General features: G+C 37.5%; 3 protein-coding genes across 3 annotated transcripts; 2 read left to right on the plus strand and 1 right to left on the minus strand.

Annotated features, from left to right (window-relative positions):
- Positions 1-1740: 1740 nt before the first annotated feature.
- Positions 1741-3076, minus strand: LOC116208022 (BURP domain-containing protein 3-like). Its single transcript, XM_031541195.1, has 3 exons — positions 2936-3076; positions 2734-2839; positions 1741-2504 (listed from the first exon to the last, which is right to left on the minus strand). The coding sequence occupies exons 1-3, from the start codon at positions 2978-2980 to the stop codon at positions 2002-2004; spliced, it is 654 nt and encodes a 217-aa protein (XP_031397055.1). The 5' UTR covers positions 2981-3076; the 3' UTR covers positions 1741-2001.
- An 8814-nt stretch (positions 3077-11890) lies between these two features.
- On the plus strand, positions 11891-15864 carry LOC116208021 (probable E3 ubiquitin-protein ligase LUL4). Its single transcript, XM_031541194.1, has 3 exons — positions 11891-12479; positions 14247-14748; positions 15501-15864. The coding sequence occupies exons 1-3, from the start codon at positions 12007-12009 to the stop codon at positions 15612-15614; spliced, it is 1089 nt and encodes a 362-aa protein (XP_031397054.1). The 5' UTR covers positions 11891-12006; the 3' UTR covers positions 15615-15864.
- A 4018-nt stretch (positions 15865-19882) lies between these two features.
- Positions 19883-23065, plus strand: LOC116208226 (heavy metal-associated isoprenylated plant protein 33). The gene is made up of 3 exons (XM_031541561.1): positions 19883-20511; positions 20675-20750; positions 21123-23065. The coding sequence occupies exons 1-3, from the start codon at positions 20482-20484 to the stop codon at positions 22637-22639; spliced, it is 1623 nt and encodes a 540-aa protein (XP_031397421.1). The 5' UTR covers positions 19883-20481; the 3' UTR covers positions 22640-23065.
- The last annotated feature ends 3350 nt before the right edge of the window (positions 23066-26415 follow it).

Below are 26415 nucleotides of genomic sequence, written 5' to 3' on the forward strand. Positions count from 1 at the left end.
CGTTCAATTATGTTGTGCCACATTGCATCGTTAACCCCCTCTAGCTGTTATCTTCGCATTTGACGGAATAATTGACGTCGTGCTAGAATCACAACTCAACTTGAAAGTCGTGCATTTCTATACTATTTTTCTTAAAAGGTCGTGATATATTTAAAAAAAGAGTAGAATACCACCGTCGTCACCCACTTATTCATTAGCCACCGTTTTTACCCTCAACATATTTTTGCCACCAATTAGCCCTAAACGTTAGTATTCCGTTTACCATTTATACCCTTCCATTAACTTCCGTGAAGGAAAATTCATAGACGGTGTTACCTTTTCCCTCACTGTTCCGTTACGGAATGGTATAAATGGTAGAAGGAATGCCAACATTTAGGGCTAATTGGTGGCAAAAATATGTCAGGGGCAAAAACAGTAGCTAATGAATAAGTGGATGGCGACAGTGGTAGTCTACTCTTAAAAAAATGTAAAGGTCATACATTTATATACTATTTTGCAAAAGTTATGCTATATTTAGAAAAATGAAAAGGTCGTGTCTATCTGTACTATTTTCTAAAAATCGTGTTATCTTAAAAAAAAATTACAAATGTTGTGTTTTTTTATATAATTAACTCTTAAATTTATTTTCTCTTCTATTAAGAACAAGTTAATGGGAGTGCCCCAATTGGATGCCAAAAGGGCCCACCTTGTGCCATATGAACGTCACGTAAAAAAGTAAGAATGCGTTTGGATTTAGAGAGTTGAGTTGAGTTGAGTTGAGTTTTGGTTTTAATTGATTTGTAATGATTATATTGTTGAATTATAAAAAAAGTGTGAAAAAGTAATGAATAGTTGAGAGAAAGTAATAATTAAGTAATGATTGTGTTGTTGAATTGTGAAAAAGTAATGAATAGTTGAGAGAGTTTAATATTAAAAATTAAATTGAATGATTAAAAAAAATTTAAAATAAAAATAAGTAATAATTATGTTCTTAAATTAAAGATAAGTTGAGCTGAATTGAAAATTTTTTTAAAAATAAACGCACCCTAACACACTCATTTCATCGAGGCATTTATCAAAAAAATACTCCAATGAGAATGGGGAAGGCACCTACTATGGCCCACACACCTTATTTTCCCCTCTTTCTTTCCCCCTCTCTCTATCTTTTTACCTTTTCTTTTCGAAAAAAGAAAAGAAAGTCAGAGGGCAAGGCGCATGGGCCGAAAGTAGGCCACACGGCTTTGCTGGGAGTGGTTGGGCACTCGTTCCTTGGTCAGTGCCTCTTGCTCGCCACGTGGCAAGCGGCACTCCAATAGGCACTCCCGTTGGACTTGCCTTAAGTCATCTTTGACTCTTTTCTTCGTTAGCGCTCCAACTGGCACTCTCGTTAAACTTGCCTTAAGTCATTTTTTCTCCCGCCATTAATTTATATATTATTTTAGATTCTTTTTTATCATTCGAATAAATATATTTAAAAAAAATGTAAATATATAATTTATCATATATATAATGTGAAGTTTATCGATAAACTTTTGTCAAAATTATATAGAACGAGCTGAGCATAAAATTGATGCCCATGCATTGCATCTAGTTAGTCCATAATTTCAATTCAGCTCAAAAAATCATTAGCAGTGTAAATTTCTATCTGTGCATGTCCCTCTTCCTACTTAAAAAAAATTACTCCTACTAATTTTAGAGAAACAGGTCACAAAATTCTTCACCAAACATCAATATTATTATCTTGTTTTTAGTATTTAATCATAAACAAATCCTTAATTTTTGCTATTGTTGGGTTTCCATACAATAGTATCTTTTCCTAGAAAACGGCATACATGATCAATTCCAGGCCTAAATTTGAGCATTTTATTAATCGTGATAAGATAGGATCCCCACATATATGAGTAGTAGTGGCACACGGCAAGTGCATCCGCTTTGGTCCCGTCTGAACTCTTAAAAGGAACCTTGAACACATGAGCCCGAGACTCGGAGTGTGCATGACATTGTATACAGCATAGGGATAGTTTAGTTTATGGCACACCGCCATCCCGTTCCCTCTGAGCATCTCAAAATTCTCTTTATGGTGTAGTTCCTTTTCACGGACTGAGTATCCTTGTCCACACTCGTCGTGACGGCTTTGGCACCCTTCCCAACCCGGGTTGTGGCGCAATTGATCATCGACTCCAGTGAGGTCACGCACTGCCTATGCTCTTCATCAAAGGCTGGCACCATTTCGCATATCTTAAGTGTCTTCTCTATTTCATCCGCCTCTGCAGAACTGATCTTCACCAAAAACCGATTTAGGATTTCGGCCAGTCTTCCTGACGAGAAAGGGAACAAGCGCACAACCTGGCCGGGGAAGAAGACTGCTGGATTTGTCTTCTCAATAAACTGTAGGGTCATCGTGTTGCCAACGTGCAGGTCCTTTCGAAGGAAATATAGAGACGGATCGATTCTGTCACTGCACTCATGCTTTGAGACGACATAAGCTCGGCCATTATATGCCTCGTCGGTCGCATGCATCTCTCCTTGCGTGGAAGGACCACAAAAATAATATCAGAAACTACTCATATAACTATATATTGCATGTATCATGAGCTCCAAATGTTATTCCAATTCGTCCGCTCGTGGCCTAGCTAGTAAATCCCAAGAATAACACAAGAATTTCTTCGTAACAGGTATTAGATTTTTCACGAAATCCTTTCTATTCTGCAGTAGTTTTAGAAAATTGCGCTAAAAATTCGAGGCTTTACTCACCAGCAGGAGGTAAAATGTCTCGAACGGACTCAGGCATTTGGGTGCTAGGAAGCTTCGAAGTCCAATACTCTTCTTGAGGCAACCTTGCACGATTGATGCTTAACAACTGCAAATTTAATTAATGTGTTAAACACAATATGATTCAATTAAAAAAAATATTCAAACGAAATAGCGAAATTATAAACAAATTAAGAGAGATTACCTTGAGAAAAACAAGGGAACAGATGACGAGATTATCAGACCCCATCCTTCACTAAATAGATTTAATTATATGGGGGGAGAGAGCATCCTTTGTACTAAATTATGGAAGGGTAAGGATGCCAAGTGCATTTGTGCTATTTATATAGTAATATATATATATATATATATTCGGTTATATGGAAGAATCATGAGCATAATATAATAAAATATAAATTATAATATCATAATAAAGTGGCACGGATAGTCTCATAACGAGTATCGAATTTGTGACCTCTACTTTTCAGGCGACGGCATGCGTCACTGTATTACACTCTTTTTTATTATAGTAATAAATTAGTAGATATTACTATAAAATACTTAATTAATAATAGAATTCTCATATCATAAACTGCGGAAATAAATTTTTCCACATGGGGCTTCTATACTGAGCAAAGTGTCCCTCCCTATCATAAAATATTAACATCGTACCTTTTTTTTAGATTTTATTTTATAATTGAAATTTTAATTAAGATAAATGACACTAATAATATTGAACTTTCGCTATTTTCTCATATATAAGGTGAATTAATATATTTATCTATGAAATCATATGTTTTCATTTTCTTATTACATTTACCATGCTCATTAAATTTATTATATACTTTAATGTGGCACCACCAGGTCACATATTTTCAGACACGTGATTAAATTATTAAGAAAATGAAGACTACGAGAAAAACCAGTGAGTTACTTAACAAAGTCTCAAGTTCAGGTCCTCCCTGACCAACCTATTTGCAATAAAGCCCGGATTCTCTCGCTATATAAAAAGTACTAAAAGAAATTTGAAAAAATGGCGGCGCTACATGGTTGCCTCCATCCCCTCTCAACTGCACAGCCCGTCGGTTTTCCTTTTCTTAATTATTATTTTTTTAAAAAAAATATTTTTATCATATTGCTCTTTTTAAAAAAATAGTTTAGTTATTCGGCTAAATATAAGTGACATCACGTACACGCAATAAATTTGGTAGGTATGATAAAAACAAATATGAAAGTTTTGTGATTTATGATAAATAAAAAGATTAGGTTATGGTAGACCTGACAATATAGTGAAAGTTTGTGGTTCTTAGAACCACATATGCAACATTGGTTTCCTAAAACAATTTCAATTCATGGGAAATAATGATTCGAAAAATCAACTCCCATCACAAAGTGTTAATTAAAATCCTTAACCGTAAGAGAAGAAAAAAAGGAGGAAAATTTATGATTACTTACTAAAATATTAAAAATTATTTGACTTTTAAATTCTCTATCACCTTTTAAAATGAGTAATGTACAATTTCATAATATGTATTTGTAGTATTTGAAGAAATTAGAAATAATGTGTGTCTATAGATAATAGTATTTATTATAACAAGGAGTCGGTTAATATAATTCGTTCATCTCATAATCAAATTATTAATTTACTCTTTTTTTAATAAAATAAGGAGAGATTTTATTGTAAATCCACTCCACCGTGGTCTCTCTTTAGAGTATAGATGTAGAGCGTATATAAACGCTAGCTTGAAAGGTATAGTATAACAAGCATTTCGAATTTTTCAATTGGCATCTCGATTCATCATGTACATGCGTCATATCTGGTTGCGATCTCTAAATATTTCGTCACTAATTAACCTGAGCATTCATTAGCTTTTATATATAGTATACAAAAATTAAATGCGCATGCCATTCATGGCAAGATTCAACAACACTTGTATGTTGATCCCCCTTTTCGGACCTCAATTTACAGCGAATTAGTGCGAGAGCATCGCTTCGCCGGGACAATAGTTATTTTTTCATCATTATATTATATGGTTGTAAGTCCCGTTACTTTTTATTTTACCATAAATTAGTTCTAGCAAAGGATGTAAATATACAATCAAACCTAGCTTTTTTGTTTGTGCGATGCAGCGGTTATTGCTTAGAGCAGTTATTTTTAGATGAATTTTTAAAAAATTTGACATTACAAATGAGATGTTCATTAAGTTATCTATATTCTTAAATTTAATTATTCAAATATTAGTGCATACATTAACAAATTAAGGACATATGAAATTGAATTATAATACCATATATGAATGAAGAAAATGATATTACGTAAAAAACATATTACATTTTCTTAAATATCAAATTCTAAAAAATTATAATAGATGACTTCCATGTATTTTATAGAAAAAGAGCAAATCATTTGTCGTTATAAATTCTTCTTGCAAATTCTTACTTTTAAAAACTTATAAATAAATTTATCTTTTACTATTTCAAAAGTATTCAACATCTAAATATACTTGTTGCATATTAGTATATTGTTCTTTTAGTTAATAATTATGTCAAAATATTTTTTATAGATATATTATTTTAAGAAATTATATTTTTAATAAATTTTGAGATTACATTATTAAAATTAAGAATGTGCTTGTATAGTAAAATTATTGAGTATTTAATGATTTATATGCATTTATTAATTTAATCCTAATTGTATATACATTTAGAATTGTTTATTTAGACATTTACCTTTATGACCTTATACTATATATAAAATTACATTTCTAACCCTGTTTAATGTACAGGATATAACTTTATATATGTATATATATATAGAGAGAGAGAGATTCTAAAATATTCTTTTTTTTGTGGATGAAAAATTCTAAAATATCCTTTCCCATGAATATTTAATTTAATTATTATGTATTATATGGCAATCACTTCATTAGAAACATATACTAAACGTAAGTAACTAATAATTGAAGAAAGTTAAATATGATAGTGTTAGTTTAGTGCTGTCAAATTATTAAAAAAAGAATAATATGTTACAAAGCCGAATATATTTTTAAACTGTTGCGGTGATTTTTAGGAAAATATGAGAATAAAAGTATCAATAATAATGTGGTGATGATTAAAATGGTGTGAGTCGAATAAATAGCTAATTATTAAAATGATAAAATTGTTCAAGGTAGGAAAACAATTATGATAATATTTTCTAAAGCTTTTTGGATTAAGAAAATAAAAAAAAAAGTTATTATAATATCACGCAGTTCTCTTATAAAATAATATGAGACCAATTTTGTTATAGCATAGAAACTTTACCATATAAAAATGGTGAAGATATGAAAATTGTACATCGAGTCATTTATTGATTTAGATATATAAAATTCAAGTACTTCTTTTACATGAAAAAGTGATATTAATAATTAAATTAAAAATTATATTAAAAGAAAAGAATATAAAATATGTTGAATTTAATAAGAGAATAGGTATTAGCCTACTTTTATACAACTTTATATATTTCTAGTATGACAGTTTTCTAAGGTTCAATAAATTATTTTTCAGTTTAATAGTTTTATCCGTAACGAGGCATATGTAAAAATGAAAACTACAGAAAGAGAGACAAAAGAAAAAAGAATGAAAAAAAAATAAGTCTAACATGCAATAAGTAAAAAGATATATATATATATATATATATATATGTAAAGGGAAAAGAATAATAAAAATGAGACAGGTTGAGAGGTATTGTTTTGGGCTCACTCGTTTAATAGTGAAATTTTTATTCTCAAGCAGAACTAGACTAGACATGGTACTGATTTCTAGTCGAATCGGTCCGATGAGCCGGTCAATTCCTGTTTTGATAACCGTGTTAAGGACTTTCCAATATTTTCTTTTTTTGGTAAAATACCATCCAATATAACGACTATATGTGGATGGATGAGTTGTGCCTCTACAGACATTTCCTTCCTTGTGCGGGGCTCATGAGGCATAGTCCCGTGACTAGACATCACGTCACCTCCTCCTCAAGCCCAAATGCTTTTCACTTATGTCAAGCCTAATCAGCCCGTAGGCTCGTAAGTGATAGAGGAAAATGGGTTAATCACATAAATAAGCATGTGATTTATATAATTACATAAAAAGGCATAGGGTTTGAAATTTATCCCAATCCTAGCATGTCCATCAAGTTCCGTAAAAAAAACCCGTTAAGTGCTTACGTGACATGGAAGTGTTATCCCAACATTGCAAACATGGAAGTTGGCTGGCAATCCGCGGGTCCCAACGGTCACCCAGAACCCCCATTTCCCTCCAAAACTCAACGACCTCTTCACTTCTCTCCTTCGCTGCCCTCTTTTTCCATTATCCATCTGAATGATTCGATCAAAACCCTAATTTCCCACAACTGGAGAAGTGCAGAGAGAGATGTTGGAAACGGTGATTTGCTCAAGGGAGCTACTAGGTGTTGTTATCATAAATAGAGGAGTCCAGTTCAGGGTGGTTTATAGAGGTACAAGTCACCAAAGAAGAGGAAGCCATTGATGGGCGCGGGCAGAAGGAGGTGCTAGAAAAGGTGATGAGCTTAAGGGAGTTACTTGGGGCTATTATAAAAAATCGGAGGAGTCGAGTTTGAGGGACGCAATAAATGCACATGTCACGATATGACCTCACTAGATGTGTTGGACTGGGGGGTGTTGTTGAGGAGCTCAGAGGAGGATGGAGCTGCTATAGTAATCTGGTCGGGGTTGCAAGGGGAGGAGAGACGGGGGAACTGAGGTTCATGCCCTTGATGTCTCTTTCGTGAAGAAGGTTCTATGAACTTTGCGAGACAGTTGAGAGTGCAGTGGTTGCCGAGAGAAAGGTAGGTGCAGACCGCGAAGAGAAGGCTAAAGGGTCGCCTATTGTTGTTGTTCTTGGATGAGGGAAGGAGATGGGAGGACGGAAAAGGGGAGTAGCAGTGGAAGCCCATGAGCTGTTGGCATGAGCTCATAAAGTTCACACTTGGAGGGTGAGGACCACTAGAGGTGATGGAGGAAGGGCTGAGCTCGCTAGAGACGAAAGAAGCTTGTCGGAATGGACAATCTAGGGTGAAGGAGCTACAGATGCAGCTGCGAACAAGAGGTTGCCGCCTTCTCCTCTTCCTGCCCCGTTTCGGTTTTGTTTTGTTCTTTTTGTAGCTATTTAGGTTTTATTTTTTCCTTTAGTTGGGAAGAAGATGACAATTTCTAGAAAAAATCGGGGTTTTTTATCTATTGAGCCCCACTAATTGTCACCTAATGTCCACATTCACTGCCAAACGTGACACATAAGCATTTAGCAGGTTTCTTTAACGGACATTGGCAAACACGACAAAATTGAGGCGGAATTTAAACCACATGCCTATTGAGTTAAACGACAAATTCATCCATGAGATGGACAAGTTACATCAATCGAGTCCATTGCACGAAATTTAAATCACTTTGATCCTTAATTACATCAATTAGGTCCATGATAACATTAACTTTGTCCTTGATTACATCAATTTGATTTCTTTGTTACATCAAATTAATCTCTCCATCCAATCAACTATTAGTCATGGATGGAAAAATGTGTTTGTATCAAATTCGTCATTTCGTTCCACTTTTATCATTTTTTCTTAACATATAATAAGTAATCATCAATAAAATGTATATAAGTTTAGTCATTTATAGTTCCATTAACATATATTTAGTAAAACTCCAAATGTTATTACCAATAGGTCTTTCCACCCCTTTTTCTTGGTAATCATCCATTCTCTCCTTCTCTTTCTCTCTCTAAACTTTGTTTCTTTCTTCTTTTCGTAGAAGACATCGGAGTGGCCATTATTCTCCTTTTAGCCTACTTGTTTGATGCCAAAGCCGATGCCAACACAACTTACTCTCCCGCCTCCTTCCCTACACTACAACTTCTGATATGTATCATTCTCATTGTCTCCCAATATCTCACCGATATCAATCTTTGCAATTTCAACAAAAATCGATAATGCATGGAACGACCTAAACTTCTCTCTCCCGCAATCTTTAATGGGATTTTGTAGCTTTAATCGACTGATAATATTCAACTCAAGAGTAACGTAGGTTTGCTTTCTCCAATTGTTGTGAATTGTAAAAAAGAAAAAGAGAAATGGAGAAGCTGGAAAGGAAGCGAGCGGGCTGAACTAAAACAAGGATGAGTCAAGAACACTTTCATGCTAATTTGATAAAGCTTTCGAGAGATTTAGATTTATCTTTCATTTTCTTTCCAAACCTCTAGAGAGAGAGAGCTCAAATATGGTTGTTAGTGGTAGATTCTAGTAGGGTTAGATTCTTTCTAAAACTTTGACCAAGTCTTTGATTGAGAGGAAGCAATAGGATTTTACGGTTCGTGATTTCGTTAAACGGTTCGTAAAATATAGTCGTTTGAAAGTTTATATTTTAGTGATAAAATATAAATTTTGGACCAAGTTTTTGAAGTTGTTTCTTTACTTTGGACTTGACTCTTGTTTGTGAATTATGGTTTATTATATTAGCTTTCCATAGAAATAAGTAATTTGTTGATTGGAGGTCCGAATGAAGAGAATGAAAGACTTGAACGAAGATGTTCCACCACCATTTGCAGTAGAGAGTGAGAGGACAGGATGATGGGGGGATCATTGACGGAGTTATCATGGCAAGGACAAGCTGGGATCTCAGGGACTAATTTGATGCAACACATGATCAAATTTATGTAACAAAAGACCAACTTGATGTAACAAAGAAACCAATTGATTTAATAAAGAACCAAATTTGTGTAATAAAAGACTAATTTGATGTAATAAAGAACCAATTTGATGTTACTAATGACCTAATTGATGTAACCAAGAGCCCAAGTGATGTAAATTTTGTGTAAGGGACTCAATTGATGTAACTCATTCATCTTAGGGACGAATTTGTCATTTAACTCTATGCATGTTTGCGTTATTATATAAACCACGTGCTAAATGTGGGACAATCGCTAAACTACATGCCTATCTATGTCATTAACCTGAGAAAAATAGCACCATATAATCTATATTTTTCTCAATTTTCACAACATAACACATTCTTAAAATTTAGCATGTTATAGCACAAATCACAATTTCTCTATCAAATGTAGCACAATTGTTTAATGGGTGTCAGAAAAATGGACAGAAAGCTAATCTGGCCTTGACGCTGGATCCCACCCTGCACATGTGGATGGGATGTGCAGACAAAATAGGGTTAATTACACTAGGGATACAAAATGCAACGCTTTGGTACATAATGATTTTTTTTGTTAGGATTTAGTACAATTTGTTTCAATCGAGTACAATTTGTCAACTCCACCTCTAACGCTATTAGCATTTTGACGACTAATGTGTAAATAAGCATCCAACCTGACACACAAATTAAAATAAAAAAATTCATTTTATTAAATTATAATTAAAATAAAAATAAAGAAATAAAAAAAAATCTCCCCTTTCTCTCTCTTATCCCCCTTCTCCCTCTCTCTCCCTTGTGCCCACATACCCACAAACCTTCACGCCCTCGTCCACCAAACCCCCACCACCACCCCTCCTCTTTCCTTTCTTATGGCCACATGCCAAGAAACCTTCACGCCCTCTCCCTCCCTCCCCTTTCCCATTCCTATGGCCGCATGCCCATAAACCGTCACGCCCTCTCTCCCCCCACATGGTCGACTTAATAATCGAGATATGAGAAGGATAAATGTTATTATCCATGTTTTACGAGATTATTATTCATGTAATATCTATATATAGACAGATGGAAAGAGAGTTGTCTCGAAGCTCTCTAAATTCTTAACTCAAGATGGAGGAGTTTTTATACTACCCACCGATTGATACAAAGAATTGGAAGTCTAATTTGGCTTGGATTTGATAATTTACACAAACTGTATGAGTATTTTGAAAGAAATTTGAGTTTTGATATTTCACATAAATAACATATTTTTAGTTATTATCAATCATATAAGGGTCAAAGATCAGGAATCGTGCAATAATAATAAAGATAGTAAGATTTAATCAATAATTAAAAATATATACGAATAACATGAAGTTTCTTAATAAAATTACCACATATAAACTCTTATTTACCATTAAAACATAATCCCTTTTCGTACAACTTTGAGATATTTAGCATGAAAAAGCTTCTGATTTCGAATTTTGAAAACATAAATTCACAAAACAAAAAAGGAAAAAAAAGGCCAAATCTTTTCGTATATTGAATTGGGTCGGAACAATGAGCCAGAAAAATGAGCCAAAACAATGGCTAAAAACGCATGGACTATGGCCAAAATTTCTTAAAATTGTTAAAATGCACATACTGCCAAAATCGTTTAATTGTGCCAATTCTACAATCTTACGATCTAAGATTCCCGATCATATAAACCAATATCGAGATAGATGGCTTGAGTAAAGATAGTAGGTTCTTATGATTGGACGAGCAATCATGACAACCTTGGTTCTCGTTATAATATTTTTTCAATGCGTATATATTAAATTTTAACTGGGTTGATTGTACCTTTGAAAGTAAAATAATTTCGAGATCAATCATTATAAAAGAAATATTCCCGATGCGTTTAATTTCAGAGTTAAAGTGATTTTGATTTTGATTGTGGAAAAGGACAAAATATTGTGTAGTGTGTTGAGTTAAAGTTAAAGTTAAAATTTTTAACTTGAAAAATATGTATTTTTATTATATAGTGGATTGAGTTAAAATTAAAGTTAAATTTTTTTTATTTTAACCATGAAAATAAACGGACCATGAAAGTACATTGTCACAAAAACAAAAACCATACGGTACATGAAATTTGCCTTCTTATGTATCTTACTAAGTTGTGACTATAAATCTTTAGATTAGAGCAAGGAAAGAATCAATACTATCCACGTGATCAATCGACGCGTGCATATTATATATGATATAATCCAAGTTCTACTCCTTATAAAGAGTTTTATTTGCTCGTATATCGTCAGATCAACGTTCGATGATATCATTTCTCGCACGAAAAGATAATCCAAGATTAATTTGCCTAAGCCGACAAACAAAACGAGATCCAAAGATTTTCACTTGTCTGGTTGTCTTAACAAGCAAAAGCAAAACTAAGAAGTAATAAATAAAAAAGAAAAACAATTGTCTTTTTTTTTTTTTGGCCCTCTTCAGCCCCGTAATAATTGCAGCAATGATGACGACACGAGACGAAGCGATTCTCCATCTTTCCTTCTTCCCTATCGTTTCCCGATCTCCTCCACCTCTTCTTCTTCTTCTTCGCCTTCTTGGCCATTAAGAAATGGGCAATTCATGGAGCAACAACCGGAGAAGAACCTACACCACTTACCCACCGAACCCTCACTACCCACCGCCACCCTATTACTACTCCGCCACCGACCTCCAACCTCCCCCTCCTCCTCCGCCGCCTCCCAACCCCCACCAATTCTACCACCACCTGCCGCCCCCGCCCTTGCCCCCTGCCTACTGCGCCCACCCGCCGGCCGGGTACGGTTCCTGTGGTTTCGCGGCGAACCCGTTGGTGGGCCGGGTCCACCACTACCCCCACCAGTACTATGCAAATCAGCACGGCGGTTGGCCAGTTGTCCGGGCAGCCGTGGCCCAGCCGCCGCCGCCATACGTGGAGCACCAGAACGCTAGGAAGGTGAGGAACGTGGTGAATGTGCACAAGGATACGGTTCGGATCCGGGTCGATGAGCTGAACCCGGATCATCACTTGGTGTCCTTTGTCTTCGACGCTTTACATGATGGGAGGTTAGTGGTTTCTGTCTTCCTCATAGCCGTTTGCAAGTTCATCTTCATAATAGTGTTTGCTTGATGAGAATGCCATGGTTTCTTTTTCCAGTAACTGAATAATATCGGTCTGCCGGTATTTCGGGCCTAAAGGACAATCAAGGAGAGTAAAAAATAGGATCTTGATTGGGATAATGCCATAATTTCCGGTTCTTTGGACCAGGATTGAGGTTAACGAGAAATTGAGCAGTTCAAAGTTTCTGTACAATAATGATGCTTTCGAGTGCTTTCCCATATAATCTCGACTGCTATACTTAGTAGTCTGTGATTCGGATGGCTTGTCATCCAAAACAGTCAATCAGGAAATCAGAATGGGCTGACTTGGGCACATCTGTGCTGTTTATTAGGGGGTAATCATTGTAAAGGTTGTTGATTTGTTGTTGAGTTTGCAGATGGTCCTCTGTATTACTAAATTATTTCACGAGGAAATTCTGTATGAGCATTTCATTAGACCTCGCTGTGTTGATCAGGACTGCTAAACTTTGGTGCTTGATACTGAAAACAGCTCAGTGTGGGATGCATTCTCCAAATTGTTTGCCGTTACCTTGAAACTTTCAGCTCTGCTCGAGTTGTCTTGCAAAAAATGCTAATCAAATAAGTCAGCTTCATCAAAACTTTTGGTAATGTTACGTGAATTTGGATTATAGATAGTCAAGTGTGCTTGTCTTGTCAGAACTTTTGCATTGGTTAATGATCAGGTTGTGTCTCGAACTGATGAAGAGAATTCTGTCCGTAGATAGTCCTTTCGAGATGAAGTTAGATATGAATTAACAGTATAGCTTTCATCCTAATATAAGATCATGTTCATGGATTAATGTGCTGTGTAGTCTGGGGCATGTAATGGTTCAGCAAACCTTGTAATTATGCATGTGTAATGGTATGAGCTTTTAATGAGACCTCGCTGTGTTGATCAGGACTGCTAAACTTTGGTGCCTGATACTGAAAACAGCTCATTAGGGGATGCATTCTCCAAATTGTTTACCCTTCTCTTGAAACTTCTAGCTCTGCTTGAGTTGTCTAGCGAAAAATGCTAATTGAATAGGTCGGCGTCATCAAAACTTTAGGTAATGTTAAATGATTTGGATTATAAATAGTCAAGTGTGCTTGTCTTGTCAAAACTTTTGCATTGGTTAATGATCAGGTTGTGTTTCTAAATGATGAAGAGAATGTCTGCGTAGATAGTCCTTTCGAGATGAAGTTAGATATAATTAACGGTATAGCTTTCAGGCTGTCGAATTACTGGAAATATAGGATCATGTTCATGGATTGATGTGCTGTGTAGTCTGGGGCATGTAATGGTATACCAAACCTTGTAATTATGCACGTGCTTGGCACAACTAGAACTTGGAAATGGACTTCACTGTTCCTTCAATTTATGCAATATGATGCAAAGGATCTTCATGTAAATAATGTTATCCTTGTTCTGGACTCTCATGATATGAGTACCATAAGATTGCTTGGCACCCAGATCCCAGTTGAATTTGATGTTCATTATGATTCCCATGAATAAAATGATGCAGGACACTGCAGGTGAAAGACTATTAAATTTTAGGTTTCATGGGAAGGAAAACCATATATGACCTTATTTCGATGATGCCATTGACGTGATTTTTGTCTAAAATTGGAGTAGATTGCTGAATGGAAACATCAAATGTGTGAAAAATATGAGAATTCATTATAGAGTTCAGTCTCTGATATAGCTTCTCACCATGATTTCATCTTTAACAGCATCAGGATATTGTACTTTGCAATGGAAGAGTCCAACTGCAGGTTTGTTCCAATACTTCCTGAAGCCTTTACGCCATTGAAGTTCCCCTTCCAAAAGGGGCTTCGACAGGAGTTCTCTCAGCCTTTTGGGACAGGCATAGACTTGGGCTTCTTTGAACTGGATGATCTCTCAAAACCCTCTCCAGAGGAAGATGTATTTCCACTTGTAATAGCTGCAGAAACATATCCACAACTCAGTTCAGGAGATGACCATACTAGTTCTCAATCCCCTCACATGCAAATAACTCAAGCCGTGCTAGAGAAAAATGGCAGTGACCCTTTTGAGGTGAAGGTGGTTAAGCAGGTATTGTGGGTTGATGGAGTTAGGTACGAGCTGAAGGAGATATATGGTCTGGGAAGCTCGTCTGGTGAGAGCTATACTAATGAAGGTGACGGGGGAAAAGAATGCGTGATTTGCATGACCGAGCCAAAGGATACCGCTGTTTTACCTTGCCGACATATGGTGAGTCCACTTTGCTTTCCCTATATTCTGTTGATAGGTTTTTCAATTATCTGCCTTTCGTTCTGTATCTGAAAGTCATATCCTAAAGGTTCCTTTGACTCACTTTGTGTGAGTCTGCTGTTACTCATGCTGATAATTTTGCTTCAGTTTCCTGCCAGTGACGGAATTCAGAGTGGTCTTCAGTGTTCAATGTCCTTTCTGTTGTTTATTACTTATATTCTGTTTTCCTTTTTCTGTTCATGTAGTGATGAGCTTGTCATGAGCCTTGTATAAAGAGAAAGGGTATAGCGACAAAATGAACAAAGTTATGGTAAAATCAGACATTACCAGAATCCTCCTAGGCGAAGTAATAAATCGGAGAGCTGAATAAATATATATAAATGAAAGCTAGATAATAACTAGCAGTTCAGATTGCATGTGCAATAATACCGTGGACACCTCAATCAGGATACTCCTGTGGATCCCTGGGGAGGTCTGGGAAGTTGGGCCCCTCGCTCCATAAGTTCATTCATGCCTTAATGTTTTCATATGTCGACTTGGTCAAATTTTTTTATAGGTTGGAGTATTAGAAGCACTTGCATGCATATTAATAAATAAGCTGAGAGATATTTGCAAATTTTTAATTAGGTTGGAGTATTAGAAGCACTTACATGCCTTTTCAATCTTTACCTTCAGAGTACTTAAGTTTCTTCTTTCCCCTTGCCCGTCTGATATTCCTATGAATTGAGCATTTGCATATCGTGTCCTACCAGTGTATGTGCAACGAATGCTCAAAAGCATTGAGGCTTCAGTCGAACAAATGCCCCATCTGCCGTCAACCCATTGAGGAACTGATTGAGATCAAGATAAACAGCGACCATTCATGAGGAATTGTTTTCTTCTCTGCTCGCAAGACTAAGCCAATATGGTATGCTCATACTTTATTAGCTGGTCAATTTCTCAGTCTCACCCATTCTGATGTGTTTATATATATGTACTTATGCTGTTGCAGTGCAGCAGTTGTAGAATATTGTAATCTATTACCAGTTTGAGTGTACAGATTATGTAATGAAAGTTCAGAGGCGATAGTGATGAGAGCTTTGGTTTTCAAACAAGCTCAAATTCTTTACCGGTTAATGTGTTTGCGGATCGCAGTCGAATCTGTCTTTAATTAGTATTATCTCCTGTGAGATCTGCTACTGTCTTCCTTCAAACACGCATTTCCGAATGGTTTAGTTGTCAAGCGCTTTGTTGCTTGACGGTATTCTATTCATAATCGCTTCAAGTAATACCCCACAATGACAGTAGCCTCGTCTGTTTCTTCTGAGGCCATTGTGTTGGTCCCTCCTGTACGTACGCAGTGATGCTTGCAGCATATGTCGGCATGTTATTGCCCTTAAACCGAGATATCTACCTAGTCCATTTCGAACAAAACAGTCGAGACGTAAACCGCAGAAGTCGCAGTAAAAGCCGAAGGGGCCCACAAAGTTTCAAGGGACCATGTGAGGATAGAAGTGATATATGATAAGGTAGGGAACTTGCATCATCCATAATAAATGAAGAGCCCTATTGAATCTCCTCTTCCTTCTTCTTCTTCTTCTTCTTCTTCATCATCATTTTCCAAATTGTGTCACTATCAGAAATGCCATGTGGGGTTGGGGGCTCATGTGAAGAACTGAGGGGAAGCTCGCCGATGGTGGAGGGGTGATGGCAGTTTTTGGTTGTATGAAGCTGCCACAAGGCATTCCATTTAAAGGACCCTGCCATGTAAAGCCATTTTCTCATCAAAGCCCTTTTACTTGGCAACGTGAAACTCCCCAACTCCAAGTGAATATGGAACGCACAAAAGTACACCCCTCCTTTCACTCACATGTCCGAGATTCGCTCGGGCATCAGCGGTTCGTCACAGCACCTCCCAAGAAACACATTTAATTCAAACGAGTCGGGCCGTGTACGATTCGCCCAGGTTACCCTCTTCACGATAAGTGAGAGCTACGAACATGCAACAGCCCGACGCAAATGAACCGTGAGGATTAGTCGATGTGTTCGCATATTTCTATGTGCATACAGCTGCTGTATGCTGCAAATGTACAAAGCTCCACTTATGACTTAACAGTTATGCCTCTTTGTCTCTTTGTACAAAATGAGGAGGGAGGGGAGAGCCACTCTGGTTTTAGCTCCGCTGTCACCATTCCCAGCTTCCTTCATCCTTCCCTTCTCTTTACAGGTAAAGTGAGCTCTTCATAAAGAAAAAATAATAATAAAATTGGGGGAAAAAAAAAAGCCAAGATAGATGGATTCGTGAAGTGTTTAGGCTTTCGAGAAGGAAACACCAATAATTTTTGCTTAGAAAATAAAAAGAAGAGAGGAATTTGGCTAAAGGGAGTGGATTCTACCTTTACCCCATCTTCGGGGGGGCTATGCCTTGAGGTAGTCCTCTCACCTAATAACGTGGCTTAAAGTGTCACGAGGACACTAAAATTAGACCAAAGTGGGCTTTGTTAGTTGCATTATTTGACTTACTATCACTAATAGCTTTTCCTTTCCCCCCCTCCAAAGAGTTAATAGCGCAGTCGTACCCATTCGCAAGACAAGATATTTCAAAATCCGAGCGGATCGTCGTGAAACAGAAAGCCTATGATCGCCTTGCCTGCGTGCAGGTGCACCACCTTCGATCTCGTCACGTTGTCTGCCATGTTTTTCGTGTAATGCGTGTAGGAGTCTGGATGAATGTTGACTATATTTAATTACATGTGTGTTTTAGTGGTGTTATCTATACATCGATCGTTTCGCAAGTCATATGGAGATGGGTACGATATGGAGTTCGGGCACGACTTTATGCATGCAACAAGTAGTACTCAACAAATTTAATGTCACGTGCAATCATGTGAGATTTTTCTTTTCATATGGGCCTTCTCTATTCTCAAACGCCAGTAGAGGTGGAGAAGGAGACAGACAATTCTAATGTAAGGAAGTTAATATCCTTCCAAGTGAGGCAACACATAGCAAAGCTTAGGCAGGGGGCTGATTTTGCCGCCTTAGCTCTTATTTTCGATATTCATAAAAAAAAAAAAGAAAAAGAAAGAGCTCTTATTTTCGATGAGCAAAAATATAAATAAATAAGTAAATAGACAAAAATTTTCATATTAACGATTTTTTTTAATTATTCTGACACGCCAAGTAGATGGATAAGATAACAGTGATAATGAATGAGTTTATTTACACATCTAGTGGGCCATAAATTTGTACAATGGAATAATTTCATTATCTATTGTCATGCTACTATGAAAAATGACCGTATAAAATTTTTCATTATAACACATATTGACCTCAACAATGGCACGATAATTTCTTAAATTATTGGGAATTGGAATGAAGAAAATTTTCTAAAAAAGAAAAAGAGACACATCCTTTTTTTATCACCTATATGCTAGGATTAGGGATAAAAACAAATGCATGTAAGAATAATAGGCGAAAATAATTTTTTGCACCCTATTATCTAGAATTTCCCAATAAATTTAGTTCGAACCAGGTTAGTCCATTAAGACCAATTAAAAACTTCCCAACTTGCAAGAAACGTTGATGTAGGTGGCAAATGAAATTATGGTCTTTCAAGGGATGAGATATTTCCTTCAATTTTTGTGTTCTCTATTTATAGGATAAGTAAAACATAAGGCAAAGAAACAAATCGCAGAAACACACTTGCAACCAAAACATCACCTAATTCATAGTCTCACTTTTGGAAGCTTGAAAGCACTGCTTAAGAGTAGGTTAAATGTAGGAAAATCACCAACTTTGCAATGCTCTTCCCATGGTACGATGGTTTCTTTTTTACTCGTTATGGAGTTCGTGATTGTATAACAAACGTGATCTCCAAATCTATACAGGCCAAGGACTCGTGACATAATAGTTATCAGGCGCTTGTATTTATCACGGGAGAGATGACACTCCCCATCGGAAGTTAATTAACTGAAAACTTCATATTATAATTTAGGAGTTCTCTCGAAGAAAGGAATATTGGTTTCTTTGTTGCATTCTGAACAGATCTAAGAGCAGGGCATGCAAATCACCCAGAAAAAAAAAAGAAAAAAAGAAAAAAGAGCAAGGCATGTAATTAATTTAGATTCTTTTTATATCGTTGAGGGAGGAAGAATAATAATTTGAGCAACCGCTGTATTTGTGAGAATCAGAAGCATTAGGAAATTGGAAGAAACATTGACGACCTTAACAAATTGCTAGATTTTCTTGTCAATGTGGTTTTGAGAGTGTCTATTAGTTCATCTCCTCAGGAGCCTCATAAAAACCCGTTTCATTCTATTCTTGATATATATATATATATATATATATATCTCATGAATGACGTGAACAGCTTCTTGTTATGCAAATGCTTATTCACGATTTATTCAGGAGAGAAAAACCAAGAAAATGGATAAAGTAAATTTTGCTCCATTTACTTTACACCCATAAACAAATACAATGATAAAATATCATCTAAAAGAGGGTGACAATTTCCGGAAACTTTACACTTAAGATAAAAATGAATAATTAGTCATGATAAAATAAAATTCTATAAAAAAGAAAAGAGTACAAAAATCCCAAAGGCATTCATTTATTGCCAGCTGAGGTCCCCACGTGAGGGTAAATCGGTAATTACACCCCACGGTAATGGACAAACGAAACATACTAGAAAACATTATTTTGGTTTTGCAAAGGAGCAAAAGAGGGCTTAATTAGGTCCCACGGGAGCTTCCCTAAAGGAAAACACTTTGGAAACATCTTCAAGTGCAACAATACCAAAATACTTGGCTCCGGCCAAGCCAAAGAAATCGACTCGGTATTTTGGCCGGGCGACTCGTTCTTGGACGTTTGAGGGGGATGACTGCTCAATTCATGCACCCTGGGTACAGCGACTAGGATAGCAACATAAGTATAACCCGCCAGAGATGATTTGCCTCCCGATATGGCCTTTTTTGTCATTTCATTTTGCTTCCCTTTTTTCTCTTATTATTAGTTAAATATTACATAATAGTCAATAAATGAAATACGATCTCGTTTAATGAAAGAGGCGATAAAAAAAAACACACACAAAGGAAAAAGAAATAAATTAAAAAGCCTCAAGGCAATGTGGGGGAAAAACACAATAAATAAAGCTCAAAAGAACGAGTTATGGAGCCTTTGGGAGCATAGCAATAATCCTCTCTTTTGAGCTTTTCCCTTCTTCCTTCCTCCCTCCCTCCTCCCTCTCTCTCTCTTCGCACTCTTTCTCTCTTTCTTCATCCCCCCCTGAAATAGAGGAAACGCAGACACCAGAGCGAGTTGAATGTGCATACACAGCCCTCTCCCACTCTCTCTCTTTCTTAGCCAACGCAGTCCTCTCTCTCTCTCTCTCTCTGTAATTGAAGACTGAAACTTTGTTGCATCTCTCAGCATTATTATGTGCACTGCAGTACACCCAACAACATCAGAGACCATGTGTTTCTTCCTCTCTCATTTTCTGTGATCTCCCCCCCCCCCCCGGCGCAAAAAACAAAGCAACCCAGCCCAGCTCCTCCCCTCCCCTCTCGTCCTCTGTTTTGAGCGTTCCTTGTAATTAAAGGGCCTCGCTTGCTCTGCCCTTTTAGCCTCTTGTGTTTGTCAGATCTATTTAGACCCCATTGCCACCTTTTTTCTCTCCTCTGTTTCTCCTCATTCACTGTGTCCCCCCCGCCTTTGTTTTAATCTGTTGCGTTCCATTTAAGTGGAGGAACCAGCTCAATGAGCAAAGAGGAGTTCTTGAAGATCCAGGTACTCTCTCTCTCTATATCTCTCTTTGTCTGTGTTCTCCCTCCTAGCAGTAGCACTCTCCATTTCATGGGTGCATTCTTGTATTTTGTCTTTCTGGTAAATCTCAGTTGTCTTTACTAATTTGTTTTGGTTTTGCTGGGGGGTTGCTTTCCTTTGCATGCAGACTTGTGTCCTTAAAGTGAACATTCACTGTGATGGATGTAAGCAGAAAGTGAAGAAAATCTTGCAGAAAATTGATGGTATACCTTCCCCTCTTCATTTCCTCTGGCTCTCTCTCTCAAGATTTCTGTATTATATATATATATAGATATAGATATAATCTTTACAGAATTATCTGACCAGCTAAATACCCTCCAATAAAATCAAGATCTTGGAATCCCTGGCACAATCTCATAATTTTCCTTAAAATTGCTAATTTTTCACTCACTCAGTTGGGATACGTCCAACTCTGTACACACCCATGAAAAGTAAGCGTATGTATATATATACGTATGTGTATATACATGTATGGATTTTTCCCTTTATTTGGTACTTTATTTAGCCAGTGAACCTTGTGGGTTTGGACTATAGTTCATAGGTTTTTTTTTTTTTATCTGTTTTCCTCTCATCAGGAGTGTTTACAACTAAAATCGACTCGGAGCTCGGCAAGGTGATGGTGTCCGGTAACGTGGACCCGGCGATACTCATCAAGAAGCTTTCCAAAGCAGGCAAACATGCGGAGTTGTGGGGTGCTCCAAAGGCCAACAACAACCACCAAAACCTCAACAATCAATTCAAGAACCTCCAAATTGACAACCATGGCAAAGGAGGAGGAAACAACAACAACAAGAAGGGGCAGAACCAAAAGGGTGGTGGTGGTGGTGGCGGTGGCGGTGGCGGTGGGAACAACAACCAGCCTAAAGGTGGGGCCCCCCAGGGCCCAAATCAACTCCAACAGCTTCAGCAAATCAAGGGTTTCCAAGATCTGAAACTCCCTCAATTCAAGGACCTGAAGCTGCCGTCCAAGGACCAGGGTCACCCCGGCATCAACAACCAGAAGACCGCCAAGTTCGTGCCCGAGGAGGACTATGACTTTAGTGATGATGAGTTCGATGACTATGACGATGACGACGATGAGTTCGATGATGAGGATTTTGATGATGAGGATTTTGTTGACAACATGGGCAAGCCGCTGCCTTCTAACAACAAGATGAAGCCTCCGATGGGGAATGTCCCCGGGCAGGGGGGCATGCCTAACATGATGATGACGAATGGCATGATGGGTGGGAACCACCAGCAGCTGTTGAATGCCATGAAGGCTGCAAATGCTGCGAGTGCTGCTGCCAAGAAGGGTGGTGGTGGAGGCGGACCGGTGCCAATTCCAGCAGGCGGCGGCGGAAGCGGAAATGGGAATAATGGAGGGAAAAAGGGCGGTGGCGGTGGCGGTGGAAATGGGAACAACAATGGTGGAAATCAAAATCAAGGAGGCGGCAAAGGTGGTGGTAAAAATGGTGGTGGGGGAGGCGGCTTCCCCAATGGTAATGGTGGTGCCATGCCTAATAACAAAAATGGCGGCGGCGGCGGCGGCGGCGGCGGCGGCGGCAGTGGTGGTATGCCAAATGCCAATGGTGGCAAGAAGGGTGGTGGAGGTGGTGGCGGAGGTCCATCGGTGGGAGGTGGTATGCCCGGGGTGGGAGGCCCGAACGGGATGATGAATGGGATGGGCGGCATGGGGGTGCCGATGTCCCAGATGGCTGGCATGCCTGCAGGTCAGATGGGCAACTTTCAAGCAGTCCAAGGCCTTCCGGCATCCTCCATGGGAGGAGGTGGCGGAGGTGATGGGTACTTCCAGGGGGCAGGCCCCAATGCCATGCCCGGGAACCCTTACCACCAGCAACAACAACAGCAGCAACAGCAACAACAGCAGCAGTACTTAGCGGCAGTCATGAACCAGCAACGGGCGATGGGGAACGAGCGGTTCCAGCCTCTAATGTATGCGCGGCCTCCTCCAGCAGTCAATTACATGCCTCCGCACCCAAACCCGAACCCTTACCCGTACCCGTATCCGTACCCGTATCCCCCGCAGCACGGGGACCCGTACACCAGCTACTTCAGCGATGAGAACACATCAAGTTGCAATGTGATGTGAACAAAAAAAAAAAAGAATGGGATTAAAAAGAAAAAAAAAGAGAAATTAGATATAGTGAAGAAGAAGATGTTTATTAGGGGGGAAAAAGAAAATATGGTTTGCTGAGTGTTACAGTTGAAGCACCGGAACTCTCTCTCTCTCTCTTTCTCTCTGATCTGCTTCTGCTACATTATACTTACTTGGAATGGGCTTTTTCTTTTCCCTTAGTTGAGTTTCTTTTTTTGGTCATTTTTCTCCCATCTTTATCCTCAGTCGAATTAGGGTTTTAATATATGCCATAGGGACTCATTCACCAAAGATGAAAACCACTTAGGTTGGGGAAGGTGGGTTCTTTTTGTTTTGTTTTGTTTTTTTCCTAATAATAATTATAGTGTTAATTATAATGTTCATATATAATGAAGAAAGAGAGGATGGGCCCATATTTTGTCCAATTGCCATGTAAATTTTTCCCAAAAATATGAAACTCATGTAGTCTCATGGGTATGGCTGCACTTCTCCAACCCCCCGCCACACCAAGGTTTTAGTAGTTTTGGAATGTGATAAATAAGTATGTGAAAAGATTTGGGGGTGGGAGTGCAATTAATCGGGCAGTGGTGAAATCATGGATGTTTGTGTGGTGGGGACAAGGCATGAGTTGTGGGGGGGTGGGTCCTATTACTATTATCAATTGAATGAAAGGGGGCGGGGTCCACATTGCATGATAAAAGTGAGAGTGAGGACAATGAGACATTATTATTGGGTATGCTACTCAATGTACTTTTTATAACACTCCCCCACTCAACTCACTGGCTTCACTGCCAAACTCAGTGCATTGAACAAATTAAATTAATAAAAAAAAATTAAATTTAAAAATTCAAGTGCATCTCATAATACACTTTTTTTTCTCCATTATTTGAAGCAGGCACTTGTTTCTCTCCTTTAGTAAGTTATGATTTATGGCGAAGGAAAAAGGTCCAGTGATACTTCCCCGTCACGTAACCGCACTCCTATCACATGAGAGTGCACTTTGCTAGGACTACGTAGTGTAGCGCGTGGTGTCGGAAATACTAGAGGTGATTGCTCGGTGTTTTGAAAAATCTCTGCAGTTAAAATCATATAAAGCTTAGACAAGAATCAATTATCAAGGAGAATGCATGAAAAGTAGACTTGCCAATTAATTAATGTACTATGGTCAAAAAATAAATTAATATACTATTATATAATTTTTTAATAACAAAATAAAATATTTTAAGAAGTGAAATCGAATTCAAAATCTCTTAATTTCACAGAGAATGCTCATGCTGACCTATACTCTCTCGGTCAACTATTGTATTTAATGATTAAATATTATTGATTATTCACTAGAAATATATAATTAATTAATTGATTGGTTTGCCAAAGCAATTAATTAATGGGTTAATTGATTAAAAAAGAAAATGGTCCGGTAATTGAGATAATATCAGGAGGAAGAGTATTTGACAAGGACAACCTAACAACTTTTTTTCACGAAAATCTAACGGCGTTGACACTTTGACACGAATTCTGGTAAGCGTGTTGTCTAATCAATGGAAAGCGCATCAAAGACAAAAGTGATAGGAGGAGGGAGATGCAATCCTCCGCGATCACGTGTATGATTCTCCAGACGATCATCAGGATCCCCTTGGGGCCCCCCCCCCCCCCCCCCCTATAATTCGATCTCGTCCGTCCAATCAACACAATCACAGAAAGGACAGATGAGGAGATTGCTCGTGGGTCCCCTCTGCCCTTAGCAAAGGAAATTAATTAGGAAAGTCCCCCATGTTTTTCTTGTCTCCGTTCTTATTTTTCTTGTTTTTCCTTTTGTTTTTTTTCCCAATTAGGATTTTCTTTACTCAAAATTACCAATTCCCAATTGATTTAGATTTCCTCATTTTTACGGCCAATAGAATTCAGATCGACATTTACATTCGCAAATGAAAAATGAGAAAACGAATCAATTTTACTTCGAAAACACTTCAGATCCGCGCATAAATTATTGACGCATTCACCCAAAAAATCAATAAATTTTTTCCAACTCAGAAAAAAAGTTTGAATGAAACGTAAAATAAAGCTCCACAGACATTTTTCCAGAAAGTGATATTTCTTTGTTGTTTTCTCATTGAAAGATTTTTTTATTTTTATTTTCATGTAATTTCTTCATTACAAAATTAGCAATAAAATAGCAAAATGGGGGAGGAAATAAATGCGATAGCACAGAGCTGATCCTGAGGGGCCGGAGAAAGCATTCAATGCGGGGTCGAGGGGGTTGGGGCTCGGGATCCGATATTCGCCCGGCTGTTTGGGGACGGTGTTTACCATAACACGCTCCCGGGCCGGAGTTGTCCAGACCCGGGCGGGGATAGCCACCTAGGAGAGATTGATCAGTCAAAACGGTCAAACCCTAGATGACGTGTAATACGGAGGGATGCCACGTGGCGGGAGGGTTAGGGAAGACTTTTTGACGGTCAGGTGAGGTGCTGAGGGCATCACATGGGGTCTGGGAGGGCTCATGGGAATGAGGGTTTTTGTGGGAATTTGCTTGGCTTTATATGTGTTGTAAATATATATATATATATATATATATTGGGAGGGTGCACTAAATCACAAAAACCTAACAACACTTACTTTCCAAGTTTCGCATTTATCAATTCATAAAAACAAAATAATAAATAATTAAGTACTACTAATAATCAAATAAATTACCTAGTTGGATTCGGTGTATGGTCTTGTTAATTTTATAATTTATATATAATATATTATGCTGTATATTCTCTTTCTAAATTACTATGAACTTACCAATGACAGAATGATAATAAAGTAAATTAACATTCCTGCGAGTCAATTATGCTGGTATTATAAATGTATCGACATAGCTTAGTACATATTCTTTTTTTTTTATGCGATAGCTTGAGGGCATATTCATCTGGCTAGTCCTGCAAGGTCTACATGTATAGGGCTGTAATTAATTAGTAAATTTTGATTAGTGGCAATAATGGAGGGAAATGGAGGAGATACAATGAGAAAGACATGTTAAATATGAGACACATTTCTTGGCACCAAGACCCATGTTTTCCATAATATATTTCTTTTGAAAATCAATATATATGATCATTCTCTTTATTTATCTAAGATATTTATAAGATATATCCCGTATAAATTTTTTGGTGTAAAAATAAAAAGACAAATACGTTTTTATGACTTGAGCATTTTCCTTTTTTATTGCACTAATTATAAATAATTTCCTTTTATTTTCTGGCTAAATAAAAGGATTTTACAATAAGAACATGTTTATATGTTTGTTAAAATGAAAATTTTGCTTGATTACTTTGGGAACCTTTTATCTATTTTTCTTTTTCATAAGATAAGGGCTCCTGCCTTGAGTTTTTTTTTTTTTCCCCTCCTCTCTTTTTCATTTTCTAAGTTCTTTTTAAATTAGAAAATTCCGGAAACCGAGGGAAAAGAGAAGAAAAGGTGATGAAATGGGGAGGGTTGAGGGTTACTCCTTCCTCTTAACACAATCATGATGAAGCTGACAGAGGAAGGTGTTTTTCTTTTTTCGTTTCTTTTCTCTTCTTTTACTTTTTTTTTTAATTTTTGGGATTTAAATTTGTTTTTATTTATTTTCTCTTCTTTATGTTTCTCTTTTTCTCCGGCATTCTCCTCTCTTTTCTCTCTTTTGACTGGGGGAGAAATTCAATTGCTGGCCACCCTGAACTTTTAATTTCACGTGGGTCCCCTATGCAATTCATATTCATGATTGTTCGGTGGCTTCTCAACCT

The sequence above is a fragment of the Punica granatum genome, chromosome 5, assembly GCF_007655135.1.
Source record: "Punica granatum isolate Tunisia-2019 chromosome 5, ASM765513v2, whole genome shotgun sequence".
In the NCBI taxonomy this organism is placed as follows: Eukaryota; Viridiplantae; Streptophyta; class Magnoliopsida; order Myrtales; family Lythraceae; genus Punica; species Punica granatum.

Bases quoted from the DNA above. Each gene is read 5' to 3' on its own strand.
- LOC116208226 (XM_031541561.1), top strand. From the start codon at position 20,482: ATGAGCAAAGAGGAGTTCTTGAAGATCCAG. The intron at 20,512-20,674 runs GTACTCTCTCTC...CTTTGCATGCAG, and splicing joins AGGAGTTCTTGAAGATCCAG to ACTTGTGTCCTTAAAGTGAA. The intron at 20,751-21,122 runs GTATACCTTCCC...TCCTCTCATCAG, and splicing joins AATCTTGCAGAAAATTGATG to GAGTGTTTACAACTAAAATC.
- LOC116208022 (XM_031541195.1), bottom strand. From the start codon at position 2,980: ATGGGGTCTGATAATCTCGTCATCTGTTCCCTTGTTTTTCTCAAG. The intron at 2,840-2,935 runs GTAATCTCTCTT...TTAAATTTGCAG, and splicing joins GTTCCCTTGTTTTTCTCAAG to TTGTTAAGCATCAATCGTGC. The intron at 2,505-2,733 runs GTGAGTAAAGCC...CTTCCACGCAAG, and splicing joins AGACATTTTACCTCCTGCTG to GAGAGATGCATGCGACCGAC.
- LOC116208021 (XM_031541194.1), top strand. From the start codon at position 12,007: ATGGGCAATTCATGGAGCAACAACCGGAGAAGAACCTACACCACTTAC. The intron at 12,480-14,246 runs GTTAGTGGTTTC...CATCTTTAACAG, and splicing joins GACGCTTTACATGATGGGAG to CATCAGGATATTGTACTTTG. The intron at 14,749-15,500 runs GTGAGTCCACTT...GTGTCCTACCAG, and splicing joins TTTTACCTTGCCGACATATG to TGTATGTGCAACGAATGCTC.